At 35.6% G+C, this 15,739-nt stretch overlaps 1 protein-coding gene across 1 annotated transcript; it reads right to left on the bottom strand.

The window, feature by feature from the left end:
* Positions 1–7,660: 7,660 nt before the first annotated feature.
* Positions 7,661–14,178, bottom strand: LOC145997066 (uncharacterized). The gene is made up of 3 exons (XM_083133684.1): positions 14,014–14,178; positions 12,614–12,725; positions 7,661–9,164 (listed from the first exon to the last, which is right to left on the bottom strand). Coding segments are annotated over exons 1-3 (1,542 nt in total). The 5' UTR covers positions 14,016–14,178; the 3' UTR covers positions 7,661–7,736.
* Positions 14,179–15,739: the final 1,561 nt, after the last annotated feature.

Consider the following 15,739-nt stretch of genomic DNA (forward strand, 5'->3'; position numbering starts at 1 on the left):
GGGTCAGCATTTGTAAATTTAGGTATGCACACACACACACACACATACACACACACACAACTACTCTCGCTCTTTTCCAGCTCTAACACTTCATCGCCCCTTTTATTTATGTATATATATGCCGACTACCATGGTGGAGTGGTTAGCACAACGCTTTTCGACACTACGGTTCCTGGGTTCGAACACCGGCCTGGGAATGGATGTTCTTTGGCGGTGTCTCTTCATCAATTTCACCATATCCTCATCTTCGCGATTAGCCAAGAGCAGTGATAAATTTAGGGAGTGTCTCGGGAGGGAATTCCCCCAGGAAATTAAAAAAGAGCCCGAAAATTTCATTAACTTGGCAGAGCATTCGACAAAACTAAGAAATTTAGCAACCATGCTCACTGTGGCATCCTTTCATTCACTTTAATTTAACTAGGGTGACCAGATATTTGTTGACCAAAAAGAGTATAGTATATAGGTTGAAGGTGCGCATGCACAAAACATAAAAAGAAAAAGAAAATACGGGTGGTTATTTGTTATTGCTTCTATTATAGCCCCTATAAAATAGGCCTACACTCTACACATTCAAATTACTTATGAGTCTAATGTAATTAGCTAATTACAAATACTTCCTCACCAATGGCACCATCATTCATACTTCTGGGATGATTTTGCTTTCTTGAGTATGTTTAAATCGTCCTTTATTGCCAGTCTAAACTCTTCACAGGTCATGTCCACATTGAATTTCGCTTTCATTACTTGTTCGAGTGTTGACACCAGGAGTGTACTTTTTTCCTCTCGCCAATAAGTTTCAATAACACTGAAGAGTCTTTCACAATCAACATTTGTACCAGGCAGAGTAAAGAAGAATTTTATAAGAGGCACAATCACTTTTAAATTTGACCCAACCTGTACTGACCTCCACTTACCCATCATTGTTTCTTTTCTTTCCCCCAATCTTCAAGATGTTTTCAATCGCCTTTGAAAATGCACAGTAAGTATCAAAAATATCATTATCATAAAATTCCAATGAATTTGAAATATGTTTTGCTTGTTGGTGGAATATGAAAAGGACTCTTGAATATGTTCATAGGAAATTCTTGTAAATACCTTAGTTTGTTGACAACTTGAAGTTTTCCGTTCTGTGGATTTTAACGCATATTTACGCGTAAAATAATGAATGAAATTAAATAACAAGGACAAGAGTATATTTGGGGATTTTTGCAAATTGAAAAGAGTATAGAGTATATGAACCTCTAAAAGAGTATAATACTCTTAAAAAGATTATGTCTGGTCACCCTAATTTAACGTAAAACATACTTTTTGTATTTTTCGTAGTAACGAGCACTGATTTAGTCTTCTTCACAATTAAAAATCAAGATAATGAACGAATTTATTGTCCTTTTCTATTACTGCTAAATTAGTAAATAGGATGGGTCAGGATACGCTTCAAGAAGCTTATTTGAAGGTATCAAATGAGAGAGGAGAGGAACCTAGAAAGTTTCATTGATGATGTCATCCATAGATATGTTGTAGAAGGTCTAGACGTCTCGGTTTACTGTAAATGTAAATCATTTCATCTTATAATATTAATGTATTGATTCTCATAACTTCATTCTTAAAATGATAGTTATTTATACATAATTGCTAGAGGCACATGTTTTTGGTCAATAAAAAAGCAAAATTTTGGTACAAAAACCGAGTCAAATTCAGGTTCAAAAGCGATAAATAAAATAAAATTTCGCTGTTATAGCGGTATATAAAAATACATTTTGGTTTTGAAATTGTGAATATAATCCTAAATTTGATTTAAAAACTTCACTTACTACACAAAATAAACATATCCCTTCTAACAGCGCATTTATGTAGTTACCAGAGTATTAAGTTTATTCCTGTATACAGGGGTCCATTTTTGCTTCTCAAATATTTACAGCAGAATTAATAAATTTTCCGTGAATTGCATAACTCACAGGATAATTCTGACTTCAGAAAGTGTCTCGTCGGTAAATGAACTCTAAATTTCGTGTTTAAGAGTCTATTTCGCATTTTGCGGTTCATTTCGCATCATTTCGTGACAAAACAGGGTAGGAAAATGCACCTCTCACCTTTCACACACATGAAAAATTAACATAACAATGTGTAATTTCACATTTCGTGTTTTCGTCAAAAACGAAATATGCATGCCTCTACTAATTGCATATCAGAAGCAAGGAGCAATTTATAAATATTGGTATTGTCTTATTGGTAAATTACACATTGATGTTTATATTACACCCCCCTCCCTTTTCCATGGAGTTTGATGTCCTCTCGGGGGAAGGTGGCTGAATTCAACACTGCAAAGTGGGAGAAAAGCAAAGTGAAATGAACCTAAACAATAATGAAATCGTTCCTATGTATTTCTCTGTTTTCCCACCTCAAATACCTTACAGCCTTTTCTTCTATCCATAAAGCATTCCCCCCCTCCTTCACCCAGACTCATACTTTTAAGACCACGCTTTAAAATACTCTAAAAGTATTGTATTTTTAATAAGAGGCTTATAATTAGGACAATGTGGGCGAATAATATAAAATTCTGTTGTTAATAGTATCTACTTTGGATGTATTTGTCTCCAGCTTGAAGAAATTACTCTCGCTAACATGTGACTTTAATACTTATTGACTGCACAGACACCACCGAAGTGAGGCTAGGCAACTAATAGGGAGGAAAAAAGTTAATTTCGACCGTGACAGGACTCGAACCTGCAATCTTCGGATCCGACGCCTTATCCATTAGGCCACACGGTCCGTTGCGTATGTTTAACACCAATGCAATTCAAGGCAGATACATCTATTAGAGTTTTTCATCTTAGAGGTTGGAGGATACCACACCTTCTCTTTTCCTTCATTTTGAGCGTCACATAATTTGAATTAAGAAATACAGTGTAACAAAGAGAAATCACAGTGAAACATTGAGCAAGTTACAAGTCTGTGGAGGACACTCCTAAACTCAATAACCAAATTAATTTCGATTCAAACATTCCACCCAGAAGCTATTAATCAACAAAATGTTGGGGCCACATTCTGTTGATGTAATTGTTCATAATTCCTTGCTTTGGGTTTTAAACCGATGGAAGTATTCATGGATCCGACAGATGTTTCTCTTTTTTATTCAATATTTTGATTGTAAATTAGGATACATACGAAACAAAGTTATTTAACTAAAAAAATATCCCTAATAAAATTTCTGGAACCATTGTAGTTATGTTAAATGCATTCTGTTTCATATTTTCAAGTTTGCAACGTGCCACCACTCGTAACTCCAGGGTATGGAGATCCGAATTGGCAACACACCGCTCCTTGCTCCCGCCGGTCATTGGAAGCACCAGTTACAGGAAAGAAACCACCGAATTGCGACACGTGACAGTAAATAAAATTCAAATACTTCATAATTAAAATGTCCAAAATCTTTAATCACGAATCGCGCGCGTACATACTGATTCGCACAAGTTAAAATTATATTTTGTTGGGTCATGCACGCTCGTCGGCAGTGATAAGCAACTTATTTAACACGAGAGTCCGCGCACCGCCTTCACAGTTAATAGCAAGACCTCAACTGCTTACCTCAAGCGCGAGGCGCAGCATAACAGATTGTTATATCTTACAATAATACAAACTCATAACATAAAATAACACAAGAAAAACTGATAATTTATATAACACATCAATGCTAATTAGCGATAGTAAGCTAAAGTTCAGGTTGGCAACAATTGAAAATGCCAACGTGGAAGTTTTTACATCGCCAAAAACACGCAGCGTGGTTCCCCCACTCCTAACATAAACAGCCAATAGGAAAACGATATTTTATTGAAAACGAGGGAGAAATACTTTGCTATAATATTACAATATTAAACTATAACTAAACTGATTTTATCAAATAATTCATATTTAACCTTGCACATAAAAATGATTAAATAAAGATTTAGTTTATAACGAAGACAAATTACTTCAATCTTGTACATTGTTGAACAAAAATCGATATTAAGAAGATATGTATTTAACTTGTGCTTAAACAACAAAATTTTCGTGAAAGATAGTAATAATCCTAGCCATTTTGGATTTATAATCAATGAAAACGTTGCATATACCTATTATTTGGGATAATTATTAGCCTATAAATTCTGAATAAATGTTGCAAAAATACGCGAATAATATTATAACATAAGATAAAACGTAAATATATACATGAATTATGAAAACAATTAAGTATAAATAATTTAATCCAAGTTCTTAACTTGAAAGTTTACGAATAAGAGAAATGCCAATATACGACTGAAATCTGCCTAACATGGCGGTCGTTACAATTTATATTCAATGCTGAATATTGTTTGCCATTCAGACCATAATGAAAATGTTGAGAGAGTATTTTCATTAATGTCGGCACAATGGACTGTTGAGGGGAAAAAATCTCATAGTCTGTAAAAGGTTTGGTGCTGGTTCAGTATAATTTCAAAGAGTTTGACTGTTAACTTTCAAAAGTATATTTTGACTAAACCAGAAATTTGAGGAAAGTTTGCTCCTCTTAGAAGTAAGACTGAAAACATGTTTTTCAGAAATCATTAAAAAATCATCTATTTTTAAACTGAAAATATGTCAATTTTACATTATTTGTTAACATGTAGTAATAATATGTATTATTTACTGTGAATGATTTGTGTCCTACATTTTAACTTAAGGTCCTACATTTTGGGACAGCATGTCCCAATTTTTCCTCATAGCGATCAGTAACCCTAGGTTGGGCTATCTTTGTATTTCTCGATATTCTGAGCTACGTAACTGCCTTGTGGTGTGCCAAAGACCGCCGCATCAGGTAGTGTAGAAATATTGCCCTTTGAACACAATTTTCTGTGAATATATTGTCGATTGAGGATATGCATTGCCAATATTAGAAACATTTCCAGTAGAAGTAAATTCAAGCAACTTCCTTCGAAGCATCGATTTTGATCTAAGTCCACTTTATGCACAGAAAGGCTAATCAGGACTGGACCTACAGCTTAAAGTGGGATTCGAATCAATATGTCTAATCATCGAGGCATTATATATAGTTACAGCATACATCAAGTTCAACAGACTCGAAAATATTCATGCTCATGATACGTTATTCGAAACTGGGGAATCCCCTTCCATCTCCCATTCATTACCCTGTGTGTTACATTGTGGATGAGAGAAACCCATTTCTCCACCATTATCACATCTTACAATACCTTCGCATGCAGTGTTAAATGGGCATTATCCATTGTGTAGTGTTCTTAACGATATTTTTTATAACACACCTCTTTTCTTGTCTTCAGGTGAACACATTTATTTTTTTCCGGTGGTGGGGATCGAACCTGTGGCACACCTGTAATTTTACATTCAATCTGATGCGCTAAACAACTACTCCAGAAAATTACAAGGGGAAATATAGAAGAAAATTAGTGCCTCGGGGAAAGTATGCTTGAAAATACATGTAGTAGCATTATTATGAGTTCGGTCAGTGACGTTTCCACTCATCCCCAACAACCACCCTTAACATACTCAGCAAAATTCCTCAACGCTCCCCTCAAATTTTTCTCAAAGGCCCAATTTATGGATATTTTGGCCCTAAAGTTACCTTTACACTCCCCGTCCCCGGAGGTCAAATTATGGATAAGTCCCTGAGTTCTGGAATGTTGTTCTCGATAATTCAATGACAAATGACTATTTTTTAATTGAAATTATGCCATATTAGTTTCTAACATTTCCTGTGTATCTACACTGAATTAATGGATCTTACATTTAGACTCAAAATCCTACAACAGTGTTGAATTGAATTGTTCTTTTAAGTCCATTTTATACACAGATAGGCTAATCGGGACTGGACCTACAGTTTAAAGTGGTTTCCGATGGCGACGACTTTCCCACTACGCCACCGGGGAGGCCATCCTACATCAGTGTGTCCCACTAATGGCTTATATATTGATCTGGTAACCCTGTACTCTATATCGGGAATCTGTGGAGCAAGGCCTCGCATGATGGTAGAGAAGGGGAGAAAGCGAGTGGTGCGAGCTGCTGCAAACGGCTGGTAGCTGCAGCCGCGTTTCCCTTCTCACGCATTCATTGGTCGAGCCCAAGTCACGACTTGCGCAGATGCTCGTTTTCGTTCGCTCGCTCCAGATTCCCGGGACAGAGGGGTTGTCACTGTTGCGAACACCCTTTATATGAAAGTGTAAAACTAGCTTTTGAAGGAACTTGAGGACAAAAGTGGAAATTCCTGTAGTAATTTGTGGGGATTGAACAGTGAGTAATGCTCAATGCATTTCTGCTGATCCCATTGTGTCGTAATCACTTCTGCACGTGGAATGTCCGTTCTCTCCTCTCCATGTCCTGGGTGACCAGAACAGATTGACAATCGTTAGGGAAATACGCTCTGCTGCTTTCTGTGACGAGATATCCCAAGGTCAGGTGCTGCATCAGGTCATGCACACAGAACGGGGTGAGTGAATCCATGTGCACTTCTACATGCATCATTGTTTCCATGTGTGTGGAGGCAATTTCCTTGGAAGAAGTTATTATATGTACACGCATTCGGCTATCGCTCATCCTCATCGTCACGATTAGCCAAAGTGGCAGAAAAGCGACTGTAAATAACAAAAATACATAGAGTATGTGGTGGGCGGTACGAAATCAGCTAAATTTCTTGGGGGAGGGCTGCGGTCCTGGCACCACTTTAGCCTCGCCATCGAGTTGTTAGCTTAGGGGCCCTTGTTCAAATCCGAAGAAAGTTATCGTAATATCTTTGTTATTCTATCTATTTGCCACCTTGAATTTATTTCTGTTAGTCATTACTTTTATGTTATCTCTTGTTCATTATTGATGTGGGTGTAAAATGTTCACTCCTACTGTATATGAAAACTTCTCATAAGAAATTATATTTCAGTAATAACACTAAAGAAATATAATTCTGTATCAATGTTGCACATATATTTTTTTAGACTTCTATAAATTTTGAAACGGTCTCTATTCTTTTCAATGGTTTAGTTCTCACTTAAACTTTAGGTCAAGTCCCGATTAATCTTTATGTGCATAAAATGTACTTAGACTTTGGCTTTGGCTATTACACGAAGCTCATTAAACACCAAAGATACCAGTCTCTACACGTGTAAAACATTCTGATTACATAATGTCTTCACGAAATGATTTTATAAGATGGAGAATTGAACATGTTAGGTTATAAATTATTGACTAAGTGAAAGTGTTGGGGCGAGATAAAATCAAGACATGTTTATTTTCACCACACACTTGCAAATGAGATGACCTCAAGTCAGTTACAGACATTTTCTAGGAAGATTTTTCGAAGGACTAGACCACAAATTACGAGTTGCAGAAGAAAATTCGAGTGTAAACACATATTTATGCATTTAAATGTGCCTTGAAGTCTGTGTTTCTCACAAGTGCGAATACGAATACGTATGTAACTGGAGATTATCTCGTTCCGACCCCTTCGAATCATATTTACCTCTTTGTACATTGGGTATATTATGTCATTTTTCTACATTTCTAAGTTAACTGAGATGAGAATAAAGTACCAACGCCAGCCGATCTGTCTATATCTTCTGAATCAATCATAATAAATAGATTATTAATAAGCATGTATTGAATCATGTGATCACGCAGTGTCTAAAAATCAAGCTTCTTTATTGAAGTTTAACTCATTCAATTATCCACATCTTAAGTAATGTAGTATTTCAGAATAATTAAGATTTGAGACTTTCCAAGAACTTCTTGACATTTTTCTGAGTCATCTTGGTGCAAATGGCTTGTTTCAGCTTAGCTAAATCTATGTGTGACACGTTCATGTCTTCCATACAGTTTAGTATTCCTTTCTTCCAGTCAATGTTGCCAGGCGATTCTTCTTGCTTTGCTGATATTTGGAAGCTCGCAGAAGAATGTTTCGTATTGTACCGGTAGAGGTAGTTAGTGTAGCGATTAGATCTGCTCGTTTGCTCAGACACGGGTCTTGTTCTGCTTTCAACTGGTAAATCTGTGCGTCCAAATTTCGAGATTTTGGTTTTGCTGCTTGGTGCACTCTTGAGGTTTGTATTAGTCTGTGGGGTACAGAAAGTCCTTGTTATGTGCGGATAGACAAGATAACTGCTGAACTCATTTTTAACTTCTTTGGATTTGTTTAAATTTAGTTCAGCTTCATTAGACTTACGCCATTTTTCCATGCATGCGTTGCAGCTTACTTTTGTGAAGTGTCTTCTGTGCAATCGCTCACTGACTTCAAGCAAGGGTCTTTTCTTCTTCAATCTATCATCCGAAAATGGGAATATTGCACTCATGATTGAGGTATGACTAGGTGTGTGGATGTTATCAAATGTTTTTCGCGGAATTCCAAAACTTTCAGAATCTGCCAATGAGTCCCTTTTCTTTTTTCGTACCTTATTGAAGCTCGTTCTTGCTACATCGAAATTTTCATTGTAGAAGCTCTTGTGGCGACCTGCCAACATTTTCTGCAAGCTAGGTGTCCCATTGTTCAAATTTACAATAAGAAGCTTCACATCTCTCTCGCCTGGGATAGTTCGTTCAATTGTGTGCAAGAAACTTGGAGCTTTCAATGTATCTTGACTCTCTTGCTTCGATAGTTGTACAGACGACCCTTCTTCTAAAACCATACCTGTTAAATTGCGTAGGAATTCTTGCATGTTGTCTTGTTTCAGTATGTTCCTCAGGATCTCAGGATCGGCGGACATCTTTTGTATCTCGTTTAGTTTCTCGAAACTTATTTCGCTCAGAATGTCCATAAGGTTGTCTAGTAAGTTCTTAAGCTGTGTGCCTGACCTGTACGATAACGTTTCCGCTATCTTACGTAGCAGCTGTTCTCCTGGTGTTTCCTGGATGATCAGTTTCTTGCACAAAGCTTTGATGTCAGTTTCTGGATCATCACCATCGTCTGCAGACGAGGATGATGATGAGAAACATGAAGCCTCAGACCTGGTAGGATTAATTTTCTTCTCGGACTTATCTTTGTCACACTTTGGCCTTGCACATTGCTTTTGCCATTTAGATTTGGGCTTCTCGTGTTTCCCGCGAGGCTCTAAAAATCGATTTGCTAAATGATGCAAACAGACAATCTTGTTAATGTCCAAGTCCTCATTTGTGAAAAACAGCTTCTTGATTACCTTTAAAATAAGTAAATAAAGATTAAAATAATATTATTGAACACTCTCATGCTGTAAATGTGAAAAGTTGCTGTACTTTATTTTTTTTTCAAAAGTAAGCAAGCTCTTTTTAAAATACATTTACGTCACTTTCATATGAGAAGACAAAACATGCACAAAAGCAAGCCCATACACAACTTTAGTTTGCACAAACAGCCTCATCTGTTTACACAAAAAAGGAAAAAAAATGAGTCAGTTTTTCTCTACAAAGAATTTTTGAAACTACCGGGTGCCCAGAATTAAAGTTACCCAACTCAGAGCCCTCTGTAGCCTGTTTGAGGCATTGTAGAACTCTGAAATTTGGTGAATCCACTATGCAGACCATGGGGAAGAGGATGGCGATAAAAAATAGTTCAATTTTCCGCCACCAGGTTGAAATGTGGCGCTGTACTTCCATGATGGGTTGGAATCAACTGCTCCAATTGGTTATGGATTTGCCTTTACCTTGAAATCTTGCAATAAACGAAATATTATTTTCTCGCAACTTCAAGCCACTAACAAATGTCTTTCTAATTAATAACCATCCAATTTATGATATTTCATATGATCAAATACCGGTAAGGAACGTTTCATTAACAAGTTATGCAAATATTCAATTATATTTACAAAATTGGGAGAATTATAGATTCATATACACAGATGCATCAAAAAATAAAGAAGAAGTAGGATGTGCTTTTATTGACTCTTCAAATGGAAATATTAAAAAGTTTAGACTACCTGGAGAGTGTTCTATTTTCTCGGCAGAAGCATATGGAATATATCGTGCATTGATGTACATTAATAATATTCCAGATAAAAGGATATTAATATTAACAGATGCTAAAAGTGTTTTGTACAGTGTGCAATCTTCATATAAAAAGTTATATAAGGCATCAGCATTGGTACTTTACATAATAAGATTGTATGGTAAGTTAACTACAGAGGGAAGGACAATTCATTTTGCATATATACCAGCACATTCAGGGTTTCATTATAATGAACTGGCAGATAAAAATGCTAAAGAAGCAAGAATTATGGATCACAGAACGAATATATTATTATCATATACAGATATGTTACCAAGAGTTAAAAACAAAATTCAACAAGATTGGGAGATATGGGTCAAACAAAAATTTACATATATGGGTCATTCATATAAAAATGTACTAAATTTAAACAATAAGACTCCGTGGTTTTATACATTTAATATACCCAGAAAGTTTTTAGTTTTAATACTAAGATTGAGATCAGGTCACATACGTTTAAATCACCATTTATATAAAATTAATTTAGTAAATTCACCTATGTGCAAGTGCAATCTAGATCAGGAAGATGCTCATCATGTTATATTTCAATGTCCACTTTATACCACTCAAAGGGAGATGTTATTCAAGAATCTAATAAAGAAAGGAATACCTCTTCCAACTTCTTTATCCTGTTTAATATCGTCACCAGATGTAACAATTGTATTTATCATTTGTAGATTTTTTCATGATATTAATATAGATATATGAAAATTGTAAATATTCAAAATGTGTAACTTGATATAGTCACCAGATATAACAATTGTATTTATTATCAATTTTAAATTTGTATGATAATGATGTAGATAAATTATGTATAAGAAAACTGTATATATTCAAAATTTGTAATTTGTGTAACAGTGTCATGCATGACATATTTTTAGGACACTTGGTGTAGAGCTGGTATAACAGCTAAAACCAATAAAGTATGAATGAATGAATGAATCTAATTAATAACTCAGCTAAATCACTAATGTTTTTCAATATTCATTATTACAGCACCACATTTCAGGCTACAGAGGGCTCTGAGTTGGGTAACTTTAATTCTGGCTAACCGGTATATATGCTGAACTTTAGCATGAAATTTATGCGGGAGTTTTGTGAAATATATAATATTCAGGAAAATTTGGTAAGAAAAGTTTTATGAATATATTCACAGATACTAATATTAGAACAAATATTCAGAAAATATAAGTGGCCGCGGTGGCTCAGTCGGTAACGCGTCTGACTACCATGTTCAAGGTCCCGGGTTCGATCCCCGACCGGTTCAAATCCGGGAACTTTTCTAACGGTGGAAGCGGCCCCGGCGCCCACCCAGCGTCGAATAACATGGGTACCTGGGGGAAACCCTGGGGGGTAAAGGCGGTCAGGGGCGTGATGCTGATCACATCACCCCCACTCACGACCGGATCAAGAAAGTGTGTGACGTTACCCCCACACCCCCTATACGCCTTCATGGCGTGGTGCTATGCACAGGGGAACACTTTACCTTTTTTTTACCTTTTATTCAGAAAATATAAGAATAAGTGGTTAATAATTAATAACAAAAAGAAGAACAGGAAAGACAAGAGCAATACTCATTTCACACCAATCACAAATTTAAAAATTAAGAAGATAATTACAGTGCAAAATATCATTTAAATTCAGATGATGAATTATGCGAAAATTTCTATTTTAATACAGTTGAAACTATCAAAAAATTACTGAAATCATAATCCAAGCAAGCACTACACAAAAAACTCTTTCTAATACTTAAATATCAATAAAAATAGTTCATATGATATAGATTTATGTTTATAGGTTTATAGAGCCATGATGTCACTATGCAAAATACTGTAAATTCACTACAGCACCTTTCCAAAGAAAAAATAGAACTAGCATGAAACAAAGGAGAATTATAATCGAAATTATTGCTCAATAATGGTTACAAATTGCCACGTTGGTAGGCAAATAATAATATAGCTTCTCCTCGAGTCCACACCTACCTACCTATGTATACATCAGCTCCAAATAGCGTTACTTTTATCGAATAACGGTGGCTGTAACTACATAGTTGCTTTTTGAAACGAGTAACTGAACTCAGTTACTGTTACATATTATTCATGTTTGTGACGTAGCATTTCCAAGCGTAAGAGTTTATTAATCACTAACTATTTATAAATTGTACACTGTTTATTTTGTGACAGGTAAACTTCTCGTCTGTGAAGGATTAACTTCATATTTCATAGTTGAAGGCACAAACATATGAAGCTTTTCTTGATTTAATGAAAATTTATGTAGATTTTACATGGACATGAATAAAAAAAGAATAGCCCACTTGCAGTATATGGTCTACATGTAAAGTAACTATGAAATTAACTTAAAGTAACTATAAATGAGTTACTTTTTGTGGCAAATAACTGAAATTGTACCTCAGTTATCTTATAAAATGTAAGTTTCCAAACACTAACTGCTTACACAAATAAACTCACCTCAAATGAGCCTTGTAATCAAGGGGTCCCGGGTTCGATACCCGGTGGAGGCACAAGTGGTTCGGATCCCACTTTAAACTGTAGGTCCAATCCCGATTAGCCTTACTGTGCATAAAGTGGACTTAAAACACCAACTCAAACAAACAAACCAACTCACCTCAAATGAAAGTGCGTCATACGTTTTGGTTTCATCAGGAAATTTGACTTCTTTGGAAATTTTCTCCCAAAAATTGGAGGACCTCGTGGATGGAATTTTGTACTCCGTAGTCCTAAGATAAATAAATCACCATCTTTTTAGAAGAAAAGAGTTGTACAAGTTCTTTTATTAAGCCAGTAAACAAAGCGGGTGTTTATTGATGCCAGTAAAAAGTTCGTTAACTTATGGATTCTAAAATTCTAATCTAAAAACTGTATTTTAAGTCACTGTTACAGTAATTTTGGAATGAAAAGTTGAATGTAGTTCGCAAGAGTTCTTTTCCAGCCTGTAGATCATATCATGATAGTGCGAGTGCGAAAGTCAATTGTGGAAATGACAATCTTCTAAAAATATGAAGTCACAGTGGCGGCGATTAGGAAGGTGAGGGGGCAGTTGCCCCCCACGTTTTGCCACTTTTGTCCCCGCACTATGCTAGACCTTATCTACCAAGTAAGAGTAAACTGTCTTTGCCCCCCTCCCACCCCGCAGTTTTGGTACCTTGTTCCCGCAGTTTACAGGGTGTCTACCAGTCAAGAATGTCAAGAAATCAACAGGTAAGTCAAGAAAAAGTCAAGAAATTAAGCTTGTGGTCAAGAATTTTGCTTTTTTTTTTTTAACAGTGTAGTGAATTTACATTGTTATATACCTGTACTGGGATTTGCTAAAATTGAATGTTTGGAAATTTAAAAATTGTTTTGAGTTGTGGTTTAAGATTTTTTCGTTTTGTTTCTTAAGAATTACATTCTTATATGCATGAAGTTTTGTTGTGGCTATTCCCCATTCAGAATGAAGTCTGAAGCATTAATTTTTACATGCATTAATATAATAAAAGCAAGTCTAAATCTCTTATTAAAGTACAGCTTCAGTTTTCATCTTAACCGGCCTTGGGGTAGCGGTTTTTCATTGAATAAAAATATCTATTTTCTTAATTTTCAACTATACTTAAGTAGGGGGCGATCAAATAAATGTTAAGAAAAAGAGAAAAAAGGTCAAGAAAAAGTCAAGAATTTGGGATTTGTTATTTTGGTAGACTACCTGAGTTTTGAAATACAATCGCCGCCACTGTGAAGGCATATTACATTCCTGGCATATGTAAGTCTGACAATAATAAACCTCCAATCACCCTATGCCCTATAATAGATAACGGCTAAAAAAAGAGGTTTCTAATGCTCCTGTATCCACGTCCCAGTTTAAACTATATGTCCAATTCTTATTAACCTACAGTGCCCATAAATCGGACTTCAACTTCTTTACAATTGATATCTTGCACGGATCTTCATACATTACAAGTCCTACTACTTGAACTGTAGTGGACCAAAGAGAGCTATTTAAGTATATCCATATCTTCTTAGCATACTTACATTGTACGTTGATATTTTGAAAACGCTACATTATAACAATATAATTCCTCAGAAAATCTTCTTTCTTAGCAACACTATGCAGTCGAAAATGAAGAGAAACAGGGCATTTGCCATATGAAAATAAAAAAGAAAAACACCATTATCTAATATCAACATGAGAAAGTATCAAAGATTAGCAAGGTGGAACAGTTCCTATATTCTCTACATAATCTGTGCATATAGGATGACGTCATAAAAATATAACGTGGAGCCACCTAGTACTCGGGTCCAAAACTACAGCGTTGTTGTAGCAGCCTGTCCACGCCTTCCTCTTGAATCACATCTGAAGTAGATAGAAGGTAGCCGTACTACGTAGGAACTGCGAGAATATAATGCTTCAAAATCAATATTCTTTCTTAAATCATTATTCATGTAGGCTACAATAAACCGGGAATATAACAGTAGACAAATTGGCCATCGCTATTTTTCTTCTTCTCTATTCTGTGCTTTTAGGAAACATAATTGTACAGTGGGATCCATGAGTATTACCTTGCAAATTGTCCATCACCATGTTCGTGCACTTTATTTGACCCAATAACAGCTTCAAGAATTAAAAGAAAACTCAAAACAAGCTGTTGACAACTTCTTCACCAGCATACATAAAAATCCATCCCTTAAAAACACATAGGTTTTTAAAAAAATAATAATGAAAATAGTCATGGACAATTTGCACGGTAATACTCATGGATCCCACTGTACTTATGCTTGATCAGAGTTCATTCTCTTCTTATATTTGCTTTTTGCTTCAATTCTTGACCCCACGTTGCTGAAAACAGTATGAAGGAACATGGTTATGGACAATTTGCCTACTATTATATTTGCTGTTAGCTGTACGTGCAAAATTGCTGCGTAAAGTTACAATATTCAAATTATTATTAGATAACATGAATTAGGAAGAGAACTGGTCATTAATCACTTTAAAAATTCAGCTCTATTTCTGGTGCTTTATAGATTTAAAAAGAAGCATTGAAGCGTAATGAAAGAAATATTTTTTTTAAATTTAAATTCATCATATCTTCTATAGACGGAATCGAAAATACTGTGTACGTTTCTTGGTTATTACTGACACACAAAATCATTTATGTTTCATGTCTGAATAATTCATATATTGTTCGTATGCAGTCGACTTGAGATAATGCAAGATAAAATAAACTTGGCGACGGAACTCGAAATTTAATGTTTTTTAATTGGAGCTCAATTGATGTTTCAAAAAGGTGTGTTTTGTTTCTTTACATCCTATAGTGTAGCCTAGATAGAATTTTGAAAGGGTGAGAAAGTGCAGTCGTACAGTGGGATGTACAAGTATAAATTGTTCACGACTTATTTTCATTAATTGTTCTCTTTCATCCTATATGCTTTTAAGGAATCAGTTTTTACGTATGCTTATGGAGAGGCTGTCAGGAGTTTATTTGTCGTTTTCTTCCAATTCTTGAAAACTAAGTACATGAACGTGGTGATGGACAATTTGCTTGGTAGTACTTATGCATCCCACTGTACAACACCGTCAACGCGAGCATAGGGTATCAAGATGGCCAACTTTTCTCAATAAAATTTTGCTGGTTGAGGATTCGTTTCGACGCTACGAGCGTTCGAGAAATTATGTTTCCTGTCCTGCTTGTGTGCAACATCGCGGCACATATTTAAGATTTGCCACCATTATTGAGGAGGGAAGGAAGGGGTAAACTGA

Source organism: Lepisma saccharinum, chromosome 13 (genome assembly GCF_977018435.1).
Source record: "Lepisma saccharinum chromosome 13, izLepSacc3.1, whole genome shotgun sequence".
NCBI lineage: Eukaryota > Metazoa > Arthropoda > Insecta > Zygentoma > Lepismatidae > Lepisma > Lepisma saccharinum.